The 23,499-nt window shown below is 50.2% G+C and overlaps 1 protein-coding gene across 5 annotated transcripts in view; it reads right to left on the minus strand.

The window, feature by feature from the left end:
* LOC140389554 (polyhomeotic-like protein 3) overlaps positions 1-23,499 on the minus strand; it is a 160,389-nt gene that overhangs the window by 129,962 nt on the left and 6,928 nt on the right. For all 5 annotated transcript variants that reach the window (XM_072473774.1, XM_072473777.1, XM_072473776.1 and 2 more), the window contains exon 2: positions 4,368-4,554. In XM_072473774.1, coding sequence (XP_072329875.1) covers positions 4,368-4,484 — 117 coding nt within the window. In that variant the 5' untranslated portion in view covers positions 4,485-4,554. The remainder of the gene's footprint in view (positions 1-4,367; positions 4,555-23,499) is intronic.

The following is a 23,499-nucleotide window of genomic DNA, read 5'->3' on the forward strand; positions in this document are numbered from 1 at the left end:
ATCGCTGGCTTTTAAAGCAGACCAAGCAGGCCAGCAGCACGGTTCAATTCCCGTAAATGCCTCCCCGAAAAGGCGCCGGAATGTGGCGACTAGGGGCTTTTCACAGTAACTTCATTGAAGCCTACTTGTGACAATAAGCGATTTTCATTTCATTCATTTCATATCAGAAAAATTGTTTACCAGCCATCAGTGGGGTTATACACTGTAACGGCAGCATGGTAGCATAGTTGGGGGGGGGCAGTACTGGGCCCTTTGAGCGACTAAGCGTGAACTTCAAAGGGCCCCTCCCGTCCACCAACCGCAACACCTACTTCTTCACTGTCATCGACGAATTCTCCCGCTTCCCATTTGCTGTCCCCTGCCCTGATATGACCTCGGTCTCCGTAATCAAGGCACTGCACAGCATCTTCACCCTGTATGGTTTCCCCGCTTACATCCACAGCGACCAGGGTGCACCGTTCATGAGCTGCGTCAGTATCTGCTCAACAAGGGCATCGCCTCGAGCAGAATGACCAGCTATAACCCGCAGGGAAATGGGCAGGTGGAGAGGGAGAATGCAACAGTTTGGAAGGCTGTTCTTCTAGCCCTACGGTCAAGAAGTCTCCCAATCGCCCGCTGGCATGAGGTCCTACCCGATGCCCTACATTCCATTAGGTCGCTCCTCTGTACAGCCACGAACGAGACCCCTCACAACCGTTTGTTTGTCTTCCCGAGGAAGTCCACCTCTGGGGTCTCGCTTCCACGTTGGCTGACGACTCCAGTTCTACTCCGGAGGCACGCGAGGAGCCATAAGACAGATCCACTGGTCGAGAGAGTCCAACTATTACACGCAAACCCTCAATACGCCTACGTCGAGCACCCCGACGGCAGGCAGGACACCGTTGGGTGGATTGGCCATGATAAATTGCCCTTAGTGTCCAAAATTGCCCTTAGTGTTGGGTGGGGTTGCTGGGTTATGGGGATAGGGTGGAGGTGTTGATCTTGGGTAGGGTGCTCTTTCCAAGAACCGGTGCAGACTCGATGGGCCGAATGGCCTCCTTCTGCACTGTAAATTCTATGATCTATGATCTAGTTTCCCTGCAAGACCTGGCACCCGCTGGCTCGCCCACCGACGCCCCCCTTCCACCGACGCTCCCCTCCCCGCACCGGTGGTCGACTCCGACAGCGCCCCCCCCATAGCGCCCCCCTCCCCCCAGCCGGCGCCGGCACCAATCACCCTAGTCACCCCGGATACCCCCCCTGCTCCAACGCGGGCAAAGGCTCAGACAGCCGTACTCCCGGATATACCACCACCGAGGACGACCGTATCCGCCGCACCACCGCCGGAGCTGAGAAGGTCGACACGGGCAATCAGACCACCCAAAAGACTGAACTTGTAATTCCACTTCACCCCCGACGGACTATGCGCTTTTTTAAAAACAGGAGGTGAATGTGGTGAATGATATCTGTATACATATGTACCCTTAATGGGTAGGCCCCTTTAAGACCGGGTTTGGAACCCTGGGGGACTCCGCCTCCGGCTCCGCCCCCAGGAAGCTGTATATAAGGTTACGTTCAGTAGGCAGCGTGCAGTGAGCACACTTCTCGGCAGCTGTCTGGTTTTCTGGTCATTAAAGCCTTTGTATTATCAAACTCCTCTCCTGAGTCGTAATTGGGGGTATCTCAGTTTATAATAACATTTAGTGGACGTGGAAATAAATGAATGTATTCAAAGTTTGGTGTCATATATCAAGCCTCAGGGGAAGCTGGAATCTAGCAAGTAAAAATGTTTAGAAAGCAGCTGATACCAGAGGAGCCTGTTTCACCATCACACCACTCTCCGAAAATACCAGCATCACAAACAGGGGATATCAGTCCTGGTTTTGGTTGTTTCCAACTGTAACCCACCATCAAGATGTCAACTTGACTAAATTGGCAACACACAATCCTCTGGATCAGAGAAAGCTGTGAATCCAAGCCCCATTCCAGAGACTCGAACACAAAACTCAGGCTGACATGCCCAGTGCAGCACTGAGGGCATGCTGCACTGTCACAGGTACCATCTTTTGGATGAGATGTTAAACCTGCCTTCCCCTCAGGTGGATGTAAAAAGATCCAGGGGCATTATTTCTTTTTTAAAATAAATTTAGAGTTCCCAATTTATTTTTTCCAATTAAGGGGCAATTTAGCGTGGCCAATCCACCTACCCTGCACATCTTTGGGTTGTGGGGGCAAAACCCACGCAAACACGGGGAGAATGAGCAAACGCCACACAGACAGTGACCCAGAGCCGGGATTGAACCTGGGACCTCGGCGTCGTGAGACTGCAGTGGCATTATTTCAAGGAAGACGAGAGGAATTCTTTCCGCTGCTCTGGGCAACATCAATTTTTCAACCAAGATCACTAAAAACATATTATCTGACCAGTTATCTTATTGCTGGTTGTGGAATCTTGCTGTGTTTCCTACATTACGACAGTGACCATGCTTCTAAAGGGACTTTTACGCTGTATAAATGCAAGTATTTTTTCTCTTCATCCGCGCTTAAACGGGGATCGATGTGAGCAAATGAATCTACCAGAGTTGAAGACAGATGTGTCTCAAACGTTGCATAGCAGATTTTTTTGGGGGGGGGGGGGGGTGGCAGGAGGGAGCTGAGTACTATCTTAGAACATTACAACGCAGTAAAGGCCCTTCGGCCCTCGATGTTGCGCCGACCTGTGAAACCACTCGAAAGCCCATCTACACTATTCCCTTATCGTCCATATGTCTATCCAATGACCATTTGAATACCCTTAGTGTTGGCGAGTCCACTACTGTTGCAGGCAGGGCATTCCACGCCCTTTCCAATGCTTCCACATCCTTCCTATAATGCGGCGACCAGAATTGCACGCAATACTCCAAATGCGGCCGAACCAGAGTTTTGTACAGCTGCAACATGACCTCCTGGCTCCGAAACTCAATCCCTCTACCAATTAAAGCTAACACACTGTACGCCTTCTTAACAACCCTCTCAACCTGGGTGGCAACTTTCAGGGATCTATGTACATGGACACCGAGATCGCTCTGCTCATCCACACTGCCAAGAATCTTACCATTAGCCCAGTACTCTGTCTTCCTGTTATTCCTTCCAAAATGAATCACCTCACACTTTTCTGCATTAACTCCATTTGCCACCTCTCAGCCCAGCGCTGCAGCTTATCTATGTCCCTCTGTAACTTGTAACATCCTTCCGCACTGTCAACTCCACCGACTTTAGTGTCATCTGCAAATTTACTCACCCATCCTTCTACGCCCTCCTCCAGGTCATTTATAAAAATGACAAACAGCAGTGGCCCCAAAACAGATCCTTGTGGTACACCACTAGTAACTGGACTCTAGTCTGAACACTTCCCATCAACCACCACCCTTTGTCTTCTTCCAGCTAGCCAATTTCTGATCCAAACTGCTAAATCACCCTGAATCCCATGCCTCCGTATTTTCTGCAGTAGCCTACCGTGGGGAACCTTATCAAAAGCTTTACTGAAATCCATATACACCACATCAACTACTTTACCCTCATCCACCTGTTTGGTCACCTTCTCAAAGAACTCAATAAGGTTTGTGAGGCACGACCTACCCTTCACAAAACCGTGTTGACTATCTCTAATCAAACTATTCCTTTCCAGATGATTATACATCCTATCTCTTATAAACCTTTCCAAGATTTTGCCCACAACAGAAGTGAGGCTCACTGGTCTATAGTTACCGGGATTGTCTCTACTCCCCTTCTTGAACAAGGGGACAACATTTGTTATCCTCCAGTCTTCTGGCACTATTCCTGTAGACAAAGATGATTTAAAGATCAAAGCCATTCATGCGGAAATGCTTCTAATCATCGCAACAATCAGAAAGATATGATCCATGTATTTAACCCATATATGAAATACAAATTCTAAACAAAACATGATTCTCTGGCCTGACTTCCACCCAGATGCAACCTCACTGTATGCAATTCAGGACCTTCCCACAGAACCATAGAATCTCTACAGTGCAGAAGTGGGTAATTTGGCCCTTCGAGTCTGCACCAACCCTCTGAAAGAGCGCATTGCCTCGGCCCACTCCCCCACCCTATCCCCGTAACCCCATCTAACCTGCAAATCTTTGGCCACTGAAGGGCAATTCAGCATGGCCAAGCCACCTAACCTGAATATCTTTGGACTCTGGTTGGAAACCGGGGCACGGGAGGAAACCCACGCAGACACGTGGGGAAAGTACAAACTCCACACAGTTATCCTAGGCTGTAATTGAACCCAGGTACCTGGCGCTGTGGGACATCAGTGCGAACCACTGTGCCACCATGCCGCCCCAATGAAATTATACAGGTCAAACAGTATCGCAGTTACATACTTGAACAGCTTGTCTGTCAGAGCTGCTGTAGACAGAGATTTGTGGTGCCTGTGTCCTTGGTGACGTGCTAACTGTTGTCGTTGTGGTTGATGTTGTTGTACTTTGGTCATTTTCCATGGCTGATCACTGCACGGCTTCAGACACTCAACACATGAGTTACAAAGATCAGGGGCACGAAGCTTCAGAGCTGAAACATAGGTAAACAAGGACAATTTACGTACATTCTTACACCATCAAGCGGTATCATGAGCAGCCACCTATATTTAATGGGGGCATAATTTGGCTGCCATTTACACAGAAGTCACTCACACAGAGAACTATCAAATCACACGAACCAATTCAGCAAAGCCATTGGAAAGGCTGTGGAAACAGAAATTGGGAGAGATGCAAAATGACTTCTGGCCCACTATCATATCTTTTACCCTATTGTACAATGTCTATATCTACCCCAATGTTTTTCCACACATTTTAAGAAATTTAGCTTGGTTGTTCATCAGACCAGCGCGATTGTGATCTTACCGCAAGGCATTCCTCACCCATACCGACAACCCTTTATGGTTCTCCACATTCTGAACAGCAGGAAAATAGTAGAATGGGCCTCTATTTTGGAGACTCTAGAAGGATGAAAGTTGATCTCATTGAAACATATTTTGAGAGGTTTGACAGTGTAGATGCTGAGAGGGTGGTAATGCCCAGCTGCAGAGTCTAGAACTAGGGCACAGAGTCCCAGAATAAAGGGTCAGCTATTTAGGACTGAGCCAAGGAGAAATGTCTTCACTCGGGAAATTGTGAATCTTTAGAATTCCCTCTCAGAGGGCTGTGGACACTCAGTTATTTAGTATATTCAAGGCTGAGATCAATAATTTTTGGGATTCCAAAAGAATCAAGTGAATAGGAAGTTGGACAGGTAAATTAAGTTGTGGTCAAAGATCAGCCACAATCCTTTTCAATAGCAGAGTAGGTTTGAGCAGTCACAAGGCCTACTCCTACTTCTGGTGTTCTGTCAATCCAATGTACTTCAGCAGACCAGCAAAAGTATTGCAAGTTTGGACCAAAGTCAGGAACAGCTCAGGACTTGAAACTATTCCCGAGGTGTTGGAATGGATCCAGACAGTGATAATTAAGTGCAGTGAGAATAATAGTGATGACTTACTGCAGTTCATAATCACACTGTGAAAGATTGTGTGCCAGAACATATTTACAAGCTGACACACAATACCACTTTACCTCTGCCAATATGTCTCTGGAGTCACTTCGTTTGTATGCAAGGATAGCTGCGGCGTTTAGGAATTACGTGATTTGTAGACTAGGGAAAGAAGCTGGATAGTGGGTCGTTAATCTGCGCATCACATTCTAAGTAAATGTTAAAGTAATTACCTGGAAAGTAATACTTTGGGACAATATGTAGCTATCATCTTGCTGATGATGGGATACTGACCTCAGTAAGGAAGTAAAAAGTCAAACATTTACACATTGAAGAAAAGGCACGATATCACAGAATTATACAGCACAAAAGGAGGCCATTCAGCCCATCGTGGCTGCATCGACTCTGCCAATTAGCTGTCCAATAAAAATAAAATCGTGATGGGTCGAATCCATGTTCAGCCCAGCTTTGTGATAGTCGAGGAGGCCCCTTTCCCATCTGAACTTGTGTCTATGCAACCGATATGCCTGCAAACTGATCTATATCAAAAGCAATAGATTCAAATGCCAAATGAAAAAACAGTAAAGCAGTAGATAAGTGAAAAAGGCCTTTATTCGATTTGTTCACACTTTACATGGACAGAGTGGTGGATTTTCTTCCCTAAAGGACATTAGTCAATCAAATGGGTTTTGAACAACACCTTCATCAATTGCAGGCTTACTTTGCATTGATTAAATTTAAATTCTACTAGCTGCTGTGGTGAGGTTTGAACCCCTGTCCCCTGACGCATTAGCCTGCGTCTCTAGATTACAAGGTCAGTGATGTTACCACCACACCACCATCATTAATAGGATAGAGGGAATCAAAACCTTGGTCAAAGAATTAGGTTTTAAGGAGGGGAGCAAGCTTTGGAGAGGTTGAGGGAGGGAATTCCAAACCTTAAGCACAGGACAGCTGAACATGCAGCCAATGATGAAGTGGTGGAAATCGAGAACATGCTAGAGGACAGGACTGGAGGCACACAGAGATCTCAAGAGAGTTGTAGTGATAGTGGCAAAAGAAACCACCTTAATGAGTGCACTGGACACCAAACTACATTTCAGAATCTGTTCTTTTTTTCAATACATTTAGAGTACCCAATTCATTTTTTTCCAAGGGCCAATTTAGTGTGGCCAATCCACCGACCCTGCACATCTTTGGGTTGTGGGGTGAAACGCTCGCAAACATTGGGGGAATGTGCAATCTCCACACGGACAGTGACCCAGAGCTGGGACCGAGCCTGGGACCTCGGTGCCGTGATGCAGCAGCGCTAACCACTGTGCCATCATGCTGCCCCTGGATCTGTTCTGAATTTGCTCTGGACACAGCTGGCCCCTGCAAATGGGATTCCAGGCATGTGAAAGCACCATGTTTGTGTGTTTCTTTAATCCTCTGCTCAAGCTAGCCAGGGCTTTGCTGCTCGCCTGGTCTCTACTGTGCACAAGCAGCAGCTCGGATTTCATGCAATCGTATCCCTAAAAATTGTTTATTTACCCGCCAGAAATGAATAACCACAACGCCGGCCAGAACTCAGCTTCATTTTGCCTCTGATTGAACTACCCCTTCTGAATTACACTGGTGTTCCATAGCTCTTTCTCTTTCAACCTGGCCAGAAAGACGAATAACAACAACGATGTTGTGGCATTGACATCCCAGGCAAATATCATCAGATGGCAAGTGGGCGAAAACGCACAGCTCTCATTTCCTCAAGAAATGTCTATATTGAAAATAGCATTCATCCCTCGCTAAGCTGGCAGATCTGACTCCTTTCCTGATAGAACTATCATTAATAGTGTCTGCCGCATAATTTGGCAGACTTCAATACAGTCAGGCAGGAGCATGCAGGTTTGGTGTTATGAAGGGTAAGTTTGAGGCAGGCGCCACAAAAGTATTTTGCTCTCCCCGGGATGAGCAGCAGCTGGAAAGGCTTGGCCAGAAAGGGTGTCTGAGACCGGCATACGAGACTCGCTTATGAAACAGCTTGGTGTTACAATGGAAAATAGGGGTGTTGATACTCTGGAATGATGAATCAAATTACCCAAACAGTTTTCTTTGTCTGGGCATTCTGACTCTATTCAACAACAATTTTGGAGGAAGGGACGGAGGGGTTGGACCACTGTTCCAAATGGATCAGCCCTTCACTATTTTGCCTATTTCCCAATTGTTCAAAATCAGATGGTCGAACGGTTTCTTGGAAGCCAAACAAGGGCATTGTAATCAAGGCTACAAAACTGCTTCAAAACAAAAAAAATGTGAAATCTATCTTCTGGTTTTATTTTACTTTTTAGTTCACTAACTATCCTGTGCATTGAGACTATTCTGGCCATTGGCCACACCAGTTCCCAGGCTCATTTTTTTGGCATTCACAGAATGATGAGGCAATTCTGGACACTGGGTCCACTGTCCGAACTGAGCCAGACAATGACTGATTATAACCTGTGTCATATGGACCCAAAGCCTTCTCTCTAGGCTTTTCTTCACTCATTTTCATTCCAGCCCAGTTGATAAATGCACTAGCTATTGTGGAATGGAGGAATGCAGTCGTCAATTCCTTGTTGGATTTCCAGTCCGTACTGAGTGAAATGTAGGCTGCATTAACAGTTTCCATTACCTGGGATTTACAAAATTGGGGGGGGGGGGGGCGCTAAATTGCCCTTAGTGACCAAAAGGCTGGGTGGAGTTACTGGGTGACGGGGATAAATTGGAAGTGTGGGCTTAAATGGGGTGCTCTTTCCAAGGGTCGGTGCAGGCTCGATGGGCCGAATGGCCTCCTTCTGCACTGTGCATTCTATGATTCTTATACAGTGAAGACATTGAGGAGTGAAGTCAGGAAGCAATTTTTCACAGAAAGGATAGTGGAAATTTGGAACTTTCACCCCAGTGGATGCTGTGTCTGTTGAAAATATTGAGACCGAGTGGAATTGATATCAAGGATATCACGGAATATGTTAATGGGCTTGAAGCACAAGTCAGTAGCAATCTAACTAAATGGCAGAACAGACTCGAGGGGCTGAAAGGCCTACTTCTGTTCCTCAAAATATCAATGCGGCCATGTCACATCTACTTGTGCCTAAACCTCTAATAAGCTCTATACAGGGACTGATCTTTAATTGTTGACAAACAGAATGCCAAAATAAAATTTAACAGGCCACGGTCAGCAGTGTTTGTCCCCTTTTTATAATCTTTATTGTCACAAGTAGGGTTATATTAACACTGCAATGAGGTTACTGTGAAAAGCCCGTAGTCGCCACATTCCGGCGCCTGTTCGGGTACACAGAGGGAGAATTCAGAACGTCCAATTCACCTAACAGCCCGTCTTTTGGGACTTGTGGGAGGAAACTGGAGCACCCGGAGGAAACCCATGCAGACACGGGGAGAACATGCAGACACCGCCCAGACAGTGACACAAGCCGGGAATCGAACCTGGGTCCCTAGAGCTGTGAAGCAACAGTACTAACCACTGCAATAAAACAAGTGCATCAGAACGGTTCTAAAACTGTGGTCTTTAGATGTCGTAACAGGTTTAATTTGAAGGCCACCATATTTGGATGAACAATCTCAGTAGAGTTGGAAGGACAGTTTTGGTGACTTCAGGGTTCCACCTCGTCATTTCTATCCCCACATTAGAATACCGTCAGCCACGGTTCAGGTGGTAGTGCTCTCATCTCTGAGACGGAATGCTGAGACCCACCCCAGACCCACAAAATCTAAGCTTGTATTCCGGTGCTGAGGGAGTGCTACAGTGTCAGAGGTGCTGTCTTTTTGGTCAGACATCTGACATCTCAGGTGAATGTAAAAGCTCCACCTTTGCTACTTTGAAAAAGAGCAGGAGAATTCTTCCCAGTAACTCAACTTCAATATTTTTCTGCGGCAATCGCTCACTGACGAGTATGCTTGTTCATGTTACTGGTCATGGGATCTGTGGGTTCCCGCGTGGCTAATGAGCTCAATCCTGGAGCTGTAACTTCAATCACGCATTTGGCAGGTGTTTCCGGGAGGTAGGATCAGTCCTTGAACTCTAGATCATAGGTATTCCTTTCTTGAGGTCCTTTTCCGGGCTTCCTTTTGTGTCGGGTGTCCTTGAAGAATTGTGTCCCCTCAATCAGCAGGTTCTTCCAAGTAGGTCTCTTCTGAGTAAGGGTCTCCCAGGTGTTGATGCAATGCTGCATTTCTTGAGGTGAGCCTTCAGGGTGTCTTTGAAGCACTTCCTTTGTCCTCCTCTTGTTCAGAAACCTTCCTTGAGCCGGGCAAACAAGATTTGCTTTGGCAGATAGGTCTCTGGCATCATAAGCACATGCCCGGCCCAGTGGAGTTGGTTTTGGATGATGATGGCCTCGATGCTGATGCTCTGCTTCCTTCAAGGATGCTGATGTTAAGGGCAGCACGGTGACGCAGTGGTAGCACTGCAGTCTCACGGCGCCGAGGTCCCAAGTTCGATCCCGGCTCTGGGTCACTGTCCGTGTGGAGTTTGCACATTCTCCCCGTGTTTGCGTGGGTTTCACTCCCACACCTAAAGATGTGCAGGGTAGGTGGATTGAACCCTCAATTGGAAAAATGAATTGGGTACTCTAAATTTATTTTTTTTAAAGGACACTGATGTTAGTACGCCTGTCCTCCCAGCTGAAAATCCATCTCAGACAGCACTGATGGTACCTCTCCAGGGCCTTTGGTGGCGTCTGTATGTAGTCCAGGTTTCTGAGCCATATGTAAGAGTTAGGAGGATGACCACAATGTTCCAACCAACACATACTTAACCAACATTAATAAAACAGATTTTCTGGTCATTGTAGAACCTTGACATGCACAAATTGGCTGCCGTGTTTCCCATTTGCAACAGTTTACACTTCAGATGTATTTAATTGGCTGTAAAGTTCTTCAGGATGTCCAGACATTGTGAAAGGCGTTTACTTCCTTTACTTCTTCCTTTACTGACGGAGGGTGCATCATGGTCACCGATGCTGACTCTTGTTACATACCAACTAAAATATCAAAAATCTATTTTTGTCTAGAGGATCACAAATTATTTTCAATACTACCTACCAATAGTTTTTAATCATTTCCATAAAGAAAGTTAGCCTAAAAGGTTGGCACGGGGCACAGTGGTTAGCACTGCTGTCTCACAGCACCAGGGACCCAAGTTCGATTCTAGACTCTGGTGACTGTCTGTGTGTCGTTTGCACTTTTTCCCCCGTGTCTGCAAGGGTTTCCTCCGGATGCTCCAGTTTCCTCCCACAGTCCAAAGATGTGCAGGTTAGGTGGATTGGCCATGCTAAATTGCCCCCAAGTGGGGTTACGGGGATAGGGTGGGGCATTAGGACTGGGTAGGGTGCTCTTTCAGTATAATGGTGCAGACTCGATGGGCCAAATGGCCTCCTTCTGCACTGTAGGGATTTTAAAAATGATGCTATCACTATTATTTTAAAGAAATAGGCAACAGAAATAGAGGAGAGCTTTTTTTAATATAAATTCAGAGTACCCAATTCATTTTTTCCACATTAGGGGAAATTTAGCGTGGCCCATCCACCCACCCTGCACATCTTTGGATTGTGGGGGCGAAATCCACGCAAACACGGGGAGAATGTGCAATCTCCACACGGACAGTGACCCAGAGCCGGGATCGAACCTGGGACCTCACCGCCGTGAGGCAGCAGTGCTAACCACTGCACCACCGTGCTGCCCAGAAATAATAATAATAATCGCTTATTGTCACAAGTAGGCTTCAATGAAGTTACTGTGAAAAGCCCCTAGTCGCCACATTCCGGCACCTGTTCGGGGAGGCCGGTACAGGAATTGAACCCGCGCTGCTGGCATTATTCTGCATTACAAGCCAGCTGTTTAGCCCACTGTGCCAAACCAGCCCCTGAAATAGAGGTGACCTGAGGATGTTTTTAATACACAGACAGTGTGTTATGATCTGGAATGGGCTGCCTGAAAGGGTGATGGAAGAAGACTCAATAGCAACTTTCAAAAGGGAGTTGGATGAGTACCTGAACTTTTCAGGGCTATGGGAAAAGCGCAGGAGAGTGGGATATCTCTTTCAAACCATCAGCGCAAGTACGATGGGTCAAATAATAATAATAATCTTTACTGTCACGAGTAGGCTTACATTAACACTGCAATGAAGTTACTGTGAAAATCCCCTAGTCGCCACATTCCGGCGCCTGTTTGATACACTGAGGGAGAATTCAGAATGTCCAATTCACCTAACAGCACGTCTTTCGGGACTTGTGGGAGGAAACCCGGAGCATCTGGAAGAAACCCACGCAGACACGGGGAGAACGTGCAGACTCCGCACATACAGTGGCCCAAGCTGAGAAACAAATCTGGAACCCTGGCACTATGGTAAGATTCTCTGATTGCCAGTTTCCAAACTGTAAACACCTTCTTCAGTCTGATGTGGGGCTACGGTAAAGGCTTTTTTCATCAACTCTTCATAAGTCCTCCAGTCACAACTTCAAGCATGTCCAAGATTTCTCTTCTCTTCATTTTTCAAATGATTTCACTCTGTAACTCTGTCAGCTCTTCATTTAACTTTTGTCGCGACCCAAAGTCGGAGCCCAACAGCAGCTCGAGTTATTGAAACGATTATTGCCCAAATGTGCAAGGTGCCTTCCCCCTTACGCTCTTTTCTGTCTATTGTTCTTTACACCTCTCTTCCCTCTCAGCATTTTTGCCACTGTGTGGAAATTTTCTGTTGTCCATACATCCTCTATTCTTCACCCAAATCTCTTCCCTGACAGATTCTATCTTACTTAATCTTTCAGTGTTTCTCCTGAAAAGAACAGAGCCAGGAGATGGGTGACTTTACACTCCACTGCACCTGCAAGATGTTGATTATCAGATGGAAGGGCAAAATGACCAATTCTTAAGTCAAGAGAAGGCTCCTACATGCAATAAAATTTAGGGGGTGGGGGGCAGTGAGAAAAATTTGGCCGGCCCAGGGCACATGCACAGATGACTGACGATCGGGCTCTCACTATAACCTTCTAAAGGTACCACTGTGAAGATGGACTGGCGTGAAGACAGGAGGAGTTGTAACAGTGTAGACGAGGATTACAGGAAGGTATGTTTCAATATGGTTCATGCAAGATCAGTGACAGCAAAAATGGGCAGCTGAACAGACTAGCTATTGCACAGAATACTTTTTTTGCAGTGGGTACTGCTGGGTTATCTGAAGGGCAAGTTGGGGCATTATTACTGTCAAACATCACTATGTTTTCCCGCTTAAATTGAATGCAGGTCCACAAACGTCTCTCAGCAAAATTAGTTTTTACACAAATATCCTCCCAGTCGAGGTTAAGATTAATATCCTTTGAGCTCATATTACAGATTCACAGTTATTATATCTAATTTAATGCGGAAAGCAGGTTTGCACTTGATTCTCTATAGATCTAACAGCAAACTAATTAAACATTGAAAGAAACATGCTTTATTAATCTTCTGAATATTGGATTTCACTTTCTGGTTGTTCTATGTTAGGATAAACTTTTCTTCATAATCTCTCCCACCTCATCATGTCTTGGTACATACATAGGCATTGCTCCCTCAGGATCATACCTATCCCACTCAAAAACTTAACACCAAAAAGTTTGCTTTTGGTTGCACTTCTTTCCAATGTTCTTTCACCACCTCCAACTTAGTCCCACCAAATTTGGGAACTTCCTCAAAACAGCGCATGCTGATGCACCAGCAGTGCAGGACACGGTTTCCCCCACTCTTTTTCAGCTGGAGAAAATCTATGAATACTGCCAGAAATTTATTGGCATGGTGCTTTAGTACATTCTCAGCTTCAAATGTCAACCTGAGCAAAAATGACCCTTGGACTTCACCCAGCTGGTGAGCTGCCAATCAATAGTAGACTACCAAGCAAATCTGTAGGCACTAAGTGCACAATTGGCAGTAGAGAAATAATAGAAGCACAGGTTCTCCCAAAGTTCAATGATCCAGCACCGTGCCAGCAGTCTTGTGACCATTTGTGAAGTGGGAAAACTGCATCGCAATGTATAATCTAATTTCTGGGTAGATCTAAGGCATATTCTTTATCATTTGACACCTAATTTGGTGCGTTTTCCAATAGTCAATTTACATACCTGCGTTTATTAAAAATATCCAGGGGGCATTTGTTCTCTAGAAGCCTTACTTCTCATCGTCATAATTCTTAGTTAAGCGTTAATGTCAACATTTCCAATTGTCTCACCCAAATGTATTCTCAACCAACATGATTAAAACAAAACAAGTTAGTTAGTAATTTATCATACTGTTACATGTGGGACCTTGCTGTGTGTAATTTGTGAATAATATTTCCCCACATTGTAACGGGTGACTAAACAACTAAAATAGTTATTAATTAACAGTGGAATGCCATGAAGTCCTGAACACGCCATGCCACTGAAAAGTGCATTATTTTTATGTAAATTGCTGTGTCAACATTTCTCATTCAATTTTGCCATCTCCACTGTCACAATGTAGTTGCAGCCTCTAGAAACTAGGTGGCTCTGTAAGGATTTCTGAAGCCTTTTTCATAGCTCCATACCAGTTTACACATAAAAACCCTTGGGCGGGATTCTCCGAGCCCCCGCCGGATCGTAGAATCGCCGGGGGTCGGCGTGAATCCCACCCCCGCCGGCCTCCGAATTCTCCCACCCCCCAAAACCCGGCGTGGTGTGAGCCGCGCCAACAGCCTCGGAGAATGGCGGGGTCCGGCGTGATTCAATAGACCACGGCGCCGCCCGCATTCTTTGGCCCGCGATGGGCCGAAGTCCCGCCTGCCTGTGGCCAGTCCCGCCGGCGTAAATTGGAGTTGGTCCCTTACCGGCGGGACCTGGCGGCGCAGGCGGCCTCCGGGGTTATTGGGGGGTCGCGGGGGTATCTGGCCCCGGGATGTGCCCCCGCGGTGGCCTGGCCCGCAGTCGGGGCTCACCAATCCGCGGGCGGGCCTATGCCTTGGAGACACTCTATTCCTTCCTCACCGGAGGCCATGGTCATCTGCCATTCTCGTTGTGGAAGTGACTCCATGTGCGCATGCGCGGGGATGATGTCAGCAGACGCTGACGCTCCCACGCATGCGCGGACCCACGCCGGCCAGCGGAGTCCCTTCGGCCCCGGCTGGCATGGCGCCAAGCCCCTTTCCCGCCAGCCGGTGGGGGGCAAACCACTCCGGCGCGGGCCTAGCCCCTGAAGGTGCGGAGGATTCCACACCTTTGGGGCAGCCCGACGCCGGAGTGATTCACGCCACTCCTTCCCGCCGGGACCCCCCGCCCCGCTGGGTAGGGGAGAATCCCGCCCCTTATCTTTGTGAGCTGACCATGGGCAATGCAATAGGCATTTGATTAGTATGCATAAATTATACAGAACACTGGTGAGACCATATCTGGAGTACCGGTCTCCTTATTTAAGAAAGGATGTAAATGCATTAGAAGCAGTTCAGAGAGGGTTGTCTCATGAGTGAAGATTGTTCAGGCTAGGCTTGTATTTGCTGGAGTTTAGAAGAGTTAGAGGTGACTTGATGAAACTTATCAGGTCCTGAGGGGAATTGACAGGATGGATTGGCTGCGGAGAGGATGTTTCTTCTTGTGGGAGAATCGTGAACTGGGGGTCGCTGTTTAAAAATAAAGGGTTGCTCTTTTAAGACAGGGACGAGGAGAATCGTTTCCTCTCAGAGGGTTCTGAGTCTCTGGAACTCACTTCCACAAAAGGCAGTGGAAGCAGAGTCTCTGAATATTTTTAATGCAAATCTAGATAGATTCTTGATAAAGGGGTGAAAGGTTATCAGGGGGTAGGTAGGAATGCGGGATTGAGGTTACAATCAGATCAGCCATATTATACACTAAAATACATAAAAATACAACACCTTAAATTGGAAAGAGCTAGTAGTTTAGACAAACATACTGCACAAACAGCAGTGTGATAACTGAAAATTCTGAATTCTCCCTCGGTGTGCCCGAACAGGCGCCGGAATGTGGCGACTAGGGGCTTTTCACAGTAACTTCATTGCAGTGTTAATGTGAGCCAACTTGTGGACTTCCGGTTGCGGCTATGCGGAGCTAAGTCGCACGTTCGGCAGCTCCCGACAGAAACAAACTTTTGGGCTCTTTTTAGGGCCCCAAGCGGCATTTGTTCGACGGTTCCCAGTGTGGGAAGGTGATAGTAACATTTCCCCGGCACTGTATGGATTGGACCAGGAGTGGAGCGGTGAAAAAAGTAGTTTTGGAGCAGCAAAAAGTGCGAGGGAGGAAAATCAAGATGGCGGCGGGTGGAGACCAGGCAGCGTGGACGCAGTGGTCGCAGGAGCAGCAGGAGTTTCTCCAGCTTGGTGGCCAAGAAGAGGGCCGGGTACAATCGGGCTAAGGTGGCTCTCCATCGGAAGGGGTGACATTTGGAATGTTGCAGCCGGCGCGACTGTGGGTCACTTTCAAGGACCGCCACCACTACTTCGAGACGCCGGAGGAGGCGTGGACCTTTATCCAGGCCGAAAAGTTGGACTCGGATTGAGGGTCGGTTGTGAGGGGATGTCGAGAGAGGATGGATGTGATTGTTGTGTTTTGGGGGGGATGTTTTGTTCTGTTTGGTACTGTTTTCTTTTTGGGTGCTGGGTGAGGTAGGGTAAAATGGTTCATAATGGGGGTTTGGTGAGAGTGTGGGTGTCGGTGGTTGGAAGAGGGGCGCCATTGGGGGGGGGAGGGGAGAGGGGAGGCCTGAGGTGGGGGAGCTGGGACCAGGCCGTGAAAGGGAGCTGCGCCTGAGGGGGCGGGGTCGGCTTGGGGAAGGAAGGGGGCGAGGTCAGGGGGAGGGGTGGTGCTGGAGAGGAGTGTCCGCTGATGGACAGGAGGGGGGGGGGGGGGGGGAGATTCTCACACTGGGGGGGTCGATGGAGTGGCGAGAGCGGCCGGGTTCAGCAGGAGACAGCTGACTTACGGGAGTGCTATGGGGGGAGCAACGCAGCTAGGGGGGGAGGGAGGGACTGGTTTGCTGCTGCATTGGCCAAAGGGGAGCTGGAGCCTGAAGAGAGAGTCGGGGCGGGGGTCTGCCGCTGGGGGGAACGGAGAATGCGGGAGGTGCGGGCACGCGGCTGGCCTTGAAAGGGAGGTGGCTAATCGGCAGGGGGGGGTGGCGGGCAGCCCCCTGATCCGGCTGATAACTTGGAATGTGAGAGGCCTGAACGGGCCGGTCAAGAGGGCCCGTGTGTTTGCGCACCTGAAGGGACTGAAGGCAGATGTGGTCATGCTCCAGGAGACGCATTTGAGGGTAGGGTAGGTTTTCCACTCGGGGTTGGACGCAAAGAATCGAGGCGATTTTGATGGGGAAGCGGGTGTCGTGTGAGGCGCTGAGCATCGTGGCAGACAATGGAGGTAGGCATGTGATGGTGAATGGTAAGCTGCAGTGGGTGCGGGTGGTCTTGGTGAATAGGTATGCCCCGAATTGGGATGATGCCGGATTTATGGGGCGCATGTTGGGCCGGATTCCGGACCAGGAGGCAGGGAGCTTGATAATGGGGGGGGGGGGGGGGGGGGGGGGGGACACTTTAATACGGTATTGAATCCAGCATTGGACCACTCTAGATCCAGGACGGGTAAGAGGACGGAGGCTGCCAAGGTGCTGAGGGGGTTTATGGATCAGATGGGAGGAGTGGACCCATGGAGGTTTGTCAGGCCGGGAGCCAGGGAATTCTCTTTCTCTTCCCACATCCATAAAGCCTACTCCCGGATTGACTTCTTCGTTTTGAGCAGGGCGCTGATCCCGAGGGTGGAGGACACGGAGTATTCGGCAATAGCCATCTCAGACCATGCCCCGCACTGGTTCGAGCTTGAGCTAGGAGAGGAGAGGGACCAGCGCCCGCTGTGGCGCCTGGAGGTAGGATGGCTGGCGGATGAGGAGGTGAGCGGGCGGATCTGGGGGTGCATTGAAAGATACCTAGAGGTGAAAGATAATGGGGAGGTGTAGGTAGGGGTGGTCTGGGAGGCGCTGAAGGCGGTGATTAGGGGAGAGCTAATCTCCACTAGGGCCCACAAGGAGGGGAAGGAGAGGAGAGAGAGGGAAAGGTTGATGGGGGAGATTTTAAGGGTAGACGGGAGGTATGCAGAGGTCCCCGAGGACTACTCAAGGAGCGACGAAGCCTCCAGACCGAGTTCGACCTGTTGACTACCAAGAAGGCGGAGGTGCAGTGGAGGATGGCGCAAGGGCGGTGTATGAATACGGGGAGAAGGCTAGCCGGATGCTGGCACACCAGCTTCGGAAGCGGGAGGCGGCGAGGGAGATTGGGGGAGTTAGGGATAAAGGGGGGAACACGGTGCGGAGTGCGGTGGGAATAAATGGGGTATTTAGAGACTTTTATGAGGGGCTGTATAGGTCTGAGCCCCCGACGGAGGAGGGGGGGATGCGTCGTTTTCTGGACCGGCTGAGGCTCCCGAGGGTAGAGGAGGGGCAGGTGGCGGGGCTTGGGGTACCAGTCGGGCTTGAGGAGCTGACTAAGGGACTGGGGAGTATGCAGGCAGGGAAGGCACTGGGGCCAGATGGGTTCCTGGTGGAATTTTACAGGAAGTATATGGCCCTATTGGGCCCACTACTTGTGAGGACTTTCAATGAGGCGAGGGAGGGGGGCCCTACCCCCGATGATGTCCAGGGCGCTGATCTTGAAGCGGGACAAGGGCCCATTACAGTGTGGGTCGTATAGGCCAATCTCGCTCCTCAACGTGGATGCGAAGCTGTTAGCGAAGGTGTTGGCTACCAGAATTGAGGACTGTGTTCCGGGGGTGATCCACGAGGACCAGACGTGTTTCGTGAAGGGAAGGCAGCAATGTGCGGAGGCTCCTAAATGTAATCATGATGCCTGCAGTGGAGGGGGAAGCGGAGATAGTGGCGGCTATGGATGCGGAGTAGGCCTTCGATAGGGTGGAGTGGGGGTACCTGTGGGAAGTGTTGAGGAGGTTCGGGTTCGGGGAGGGGTTCGATAGTTGGGTTTGGTTACTGTACGAAGCCCCGGTGGCGAGTGTGGCCACAAATCGGAGGAGGTCGGAATACTTTCGGCTGTACCGGGGGACGAGGCAGGAGTGCCCCCTATCCCCCCTGCTATTTGCGTTGGCAATTGAACCTTTGGCGATGGCTTTGAGGGAGTCCAGAAACTGGAGGGGGCTGGTGCGGCGGGGTTGGGGGGGGAGGAACACCGGGTATCGCTGTATGCAGACGACCAGTTACTGTATGTGGCGGATCCAGTGGGGGGGGGATACCGGAGGTGATGCGGATCCTCAGGGAGTTTGGAGACTTTTCCTTTTTTTAAAAAATATATTTATTCAAATTTTTCAACAGATTTTCAACAAACCCCCCCCCCCCCCAACAAAAAGAAAGAAACAAGAACACAACAATCAAAAATTATACATTTGTATTTCCCCCATATGACATTTAAAAGCACCAATGGGGAAGCCCCCCTCACCCACCCAAACGCCCCCCAAAAGAACCCCCCCCACCCCCCACCTCTGAGCTGCTGCTGCTAACCTCCTCCTAATGCTCCGCAAGATAGTCTAGGAACAGTTGCCAACGCCTGAGGAACCCCTGCACAGACCCTCGCAAGGCAAACTTTATCCTCTCCAGCTTGATGAACCCTGCCATGTCATTAATCCAAGCTTCCACACTAGGGGGCTTCGCATCTTTCCATGATAACAAAATCCTCCGCCGGGCTACCAGCGACGCAAAGGCCAGAATACCGGCCTCTTTCGCCTCCTGCACTCCCGGCTCGTCCATTACCCCAAATAATGCCAACCCCCAGCTCGGCTTGACCCGGGCTTTCACCACCTTGGACATAGTCCTCGCGAAACCCCTCCAAAACCTATCCAGCGCCGGGCATGACCAGAACATATGAATGTGATTTGCCGGGCTTCCCGAGCACCTCCCACACCTGTCCTCCACCCCAAAGAACCTACTCAACCTCGCCCCTGTCATATGCGCTCTGTGAGTAACTTTGAACTGTATTAGGTTGAGCCTGGCGCAAGAGGAGGAAGAATTAACCCTACCCAGGGCATCAGCCCACAGACCCTCATCTATCTCCTCCCCAAGCTCCTCCTCCCACTTGCCCTTTAACTCCTCCACCGAGGCCTCCTCCTCTTCCTTCAGCTCCTGGTAAATCACCGAAACTTTGCCTTCTCCAACCCATACACCCGAAATCACCCTGTCCTGAATCCCCTGTGCCGGGAGCAGCGGGAATTCCCTCACCTGCCGCCTCACAAACGCCCTCACTTGCATGTACCTGAAAGCGTTTCCCGGGGGTAACCCAAACTTCTGCTCCAGCGCCCCTAGGCTGGCAAATGTCCCATCGATCAACAGGTCCCCCATTCTTCTAATCCCTGCCCGATGCCAGCTCCAAAACCCCCCATCCATCCTTCCCGGGACGAACCGATGATTCTCCCGAATCGGGGACCAAACCGAGGTTCCCACCTCGCCCCTGAGTCGCCTCCACTGCCCCCAGATCTTCAACGTCGCCGCCACCACCGGACTCGTGGTGTACCTTGTCGGCGAGAGCGGCAGGGTGCCGTCGCCAGCGCCCTCAGGCTCATGCCCACACAGGACGCCATCTCTAACCTCTTCCACACCGCCCCCTCTCCCTCCATTACCCACTTATGGATCATCGCCACAATGGCTGCCCAATAATAGCCGCACAAATTCGGCAGCACCAGCCCCCCCCCCCCCCCCCCCCCCCCCCCCCCCGTCCCTGCTACGCTCCAGGAACACTCTCTTCACCCTCGGGGTCTTATTCGCCCACACAAAACCCATGATGACTTACCCGTTTGAAAAAGGACTTGGGGATCATAATGGGAAGGCACTGGAACACAAAGAGAAACCTCGGGAGGACCGTCATTTTGACCGACTGCACCCTACCCGCTAGTGAGAGTGGCAGCATATCCCATCTTTTGAAATCCTCCTCCATCTGCTCCACCAACCGCGTCAAATTGAGCTTGCGCAGGGCCCCCCCCAACTCCTAGCTACTTGGATCCCTAGGTACCGAAAGCTCCTTTCCGCCCTCTCAGCAGTAGCTCGTCTATCCCCCTTCCCTGGTCCCCTGAATGCACCACAAAGAGCTCGCTCTTCCCCACGTTGAGTTTATACCCCGAAGAGTCCCCAAACTCCATTAGGATCCGCGTGACCTCCGCCATCCCCTCCACTGGAACTGCCACATACAGCAACAGGTCGACAGCATACAACGACACCCGGTGTTCCTCTCCCCCCCGGACCAGTCCCCTCCATTTCCTGGACTCCCTTAGTGCTATGGCCAGAGGCTCAATTGCCAGTGCAAACAACAAGGGGTACAGGGGGCACCCCTGCCTCGTCCCCTGGTACAGCCGGAAGTACTCCGACCTCCGCCGATTCGTAGCCACACACGCCACCGGGGATCTATATAGCAGCCTGACCCAGCTGATGAACCCCTCCCCGAACCCAAACCTCCGCAACACTTCCCAGAGATACTCCCACTCCACCCGGTCAAAGGCCTTCTCCGCGTCCATAGCTGCCACTACCTCCGCTTCCCCCTCCACCGGGGGCATCATAATCACATTGAGGAGCCGCCGCACATTTGTATTTAATTGCCTACCCTTCACAAATCCCGTCTGGTCCTCATGGATCACCCCCGGGACACAGTCCTCAATTCTCGTAGCCAGCACCTTTGCCAGCAACTTAGCATCAACATTGAGGAGCGAGATCGGTCTATACAACCCACATTGCAATGGATCCTTGTCCCGCTTCAGGATCAAAGAAATCAGCACCCTAGAGATTGTCGGGGGCAAGGTCCCCCCTCCCTCGCCTTATTGAAAGTCCTCACTAGCAACGGGCCCAGCAGGTCCACGTATTTCCTGTAGAATTCAACCGGGGCCTTCCCCGCCTGCATGCTCCCCAATCCTTTAACCAGCTCCTCCAGCCCAATCGGTGCGCCCAAACCAGCCACCTCCTCCTCCTCCACCCTCGGGAACCTCAGCTGATCTAAGAATCGGCGCATCCCCTCCTCCCCCACTGGGGGCTCAGACCTGTACAGATCCCCATAGAAGTCCCTAAATACCTTGTTTATTCTCACCGCACTCCGCACCGTATTCCCCCCTCTATCCTTAACTCCACCAATCTCCCTCGCTGCCTCCCTCTTACGAAGCTGGAGTGCCAGCATCCGACTCGCCTTCTCCCCATACTCATACGTCACCCCCTGCGCTTTCCTCCACTGTGCCTCTGCTCTCCCTGTGGTCAACAGGTCGAACTCCATCTGGAGGTTCCGTCGCTCCCTGAGTAGCCCCTCCTCGGGGGCCTCTGCATACCTCCTGTCCACCCTTAAAATCTCTCCCACCAACCTCTCCCTCTCCCTCCCCTCTCTCTTCTCCCTGTGGGCCCTAATGGAGATTAGCTCTCCCCTGACCACCGCCTTCAGCGCCTCCCAGACTTGTCAAAGAGATCTAGGAGTACAGGTCCACAGGTCATTGAAAGGGGCGACACAGGTGGAGAAGGTAGTCAAGAAGGCATACGGCATGCTTGCCTTCATTGGCCGGGGCATTGAGTATAAGAATTGGCAAGTCATGTTGCAGCTGTATAGAACCTTAGTTAGGCCACACTTGGAGTATAGTGTTCAATTCTGGTCGCCACACTACCAGAAGGATGTGGAGGCTTGAGAGAGGGTGCAGAAGAGATTTACCAGAATGTTGCCTGGTATGGAGGGCATTAGCTATGAGGAGCGGTTGAATAAACTCGGTTTGTTCTCACTGGAACGAAGGAGGTTGAGGGGCGACCTGATAGAGTTATACAAAATTATGAGGGGCATAGACAGAGTGGATAGTCAGAGGCTTTTCCCCAGGGTAGAGGGGTCAATTACTAGGGGGCATAGGTTTAAGGTGAGAGGGGCAAGGTTTAGAGTAGATGTACGAGGCAATTTTTTTACGCAGAGGGTAGTGGGTGCCTGGAACCCGCTACCGGAGGAGGTAGTGGAAGCAGGGACGATAGGGACATTTAAGGGGCATCTTGACAAATATATGAATAGGATGGGAATAGAAGGATACGGACCCAGGAAGTGTAGAAGATTGTAGTTTAGTCGGGCAGTATGGTCGGCACGGGCTTGGAGGGCCGAAGGGCCTGTTCCTGTGCTGTACATTTCTTTGTTCTTTGTTTGTTTGACTACCCCCACCTGCACCTCCCCGTTGTCGTTGGCCTCCAAATATCTTTCAATGCACACCTCCTCATCCGCCAACAGTCCCACATCAAGGCGCCACAGTGGGCGCTAATCCCTCTCCTCCCCCAACTCCAGCTCCACCCAATGCGGGGCGTGGTCTGAGATGGCTATGGCCGAATATTCCGTTCCCTCCACTTTCGGGATTAGCGCCCTACTCAAAATGAACAAATCTATCCGGGAGTAGTCTCTATGGACGTGGGAAAAGAAGGAAAATTCCCTGGCCATCGGCCTGACAAACCTCCATGGGTCCACTCCCCCCATCTGGTCCATAAACCCCCTGAGCACCTTGGCCACAGCGGTCCAGTGCTGGGTCCAGCACCGTATTGAAGTCCTCCCCCATTATCAAGCTTCCTACCTCCAGATCCGGAATCCGACCCAGCATGCGTTTCATAAATCCGGCATCATCCCAATTCGGGGCAGATACGTTCACCAGTACCACCCGCACCCCCTGCAACCTACCGCTCACCATCACATATCGACCTCCATTATCCACTACAATATTCATTGCCTCAAACGACACCCGCTTCCCCAACAGTATTGCAACCCTCTTCTTCGCATCCAGCCCTGAATGGAAGACCTGCCCTACCCATCCCTTTCTCAGCCTAACCTGATCTGCCACCTTCAAATGTGTCTCCTGGAGCATAACCATGTCTGCCTTCAGTCCCTTTAAGTGCGCAAACACCCGGGCCCTCTTGACCGGCCAGTTCAGGCCCCTCACATTCCAAGTTATCAGCCGGATTGGGGGGCTACTCGCCTCCCCCCTG

Source organism: Scyliorhinus torazame, chromosome 14 (genome assembly GCF_047496885.1).
Source record: "Scyliorhinus torazame isolate Kashiwa2021f chromosome 14, sScyTor2.1, whole genome shotgun sequence".
In the NCBI taxonomy this organism is placed as follows: Eukaryota; Metazoa; Chordata; class Chondrichthyes; order Carcharhiniformes; family Scyliorhinidae; genus Scyliorhinus; species Scyliorhinus torazame.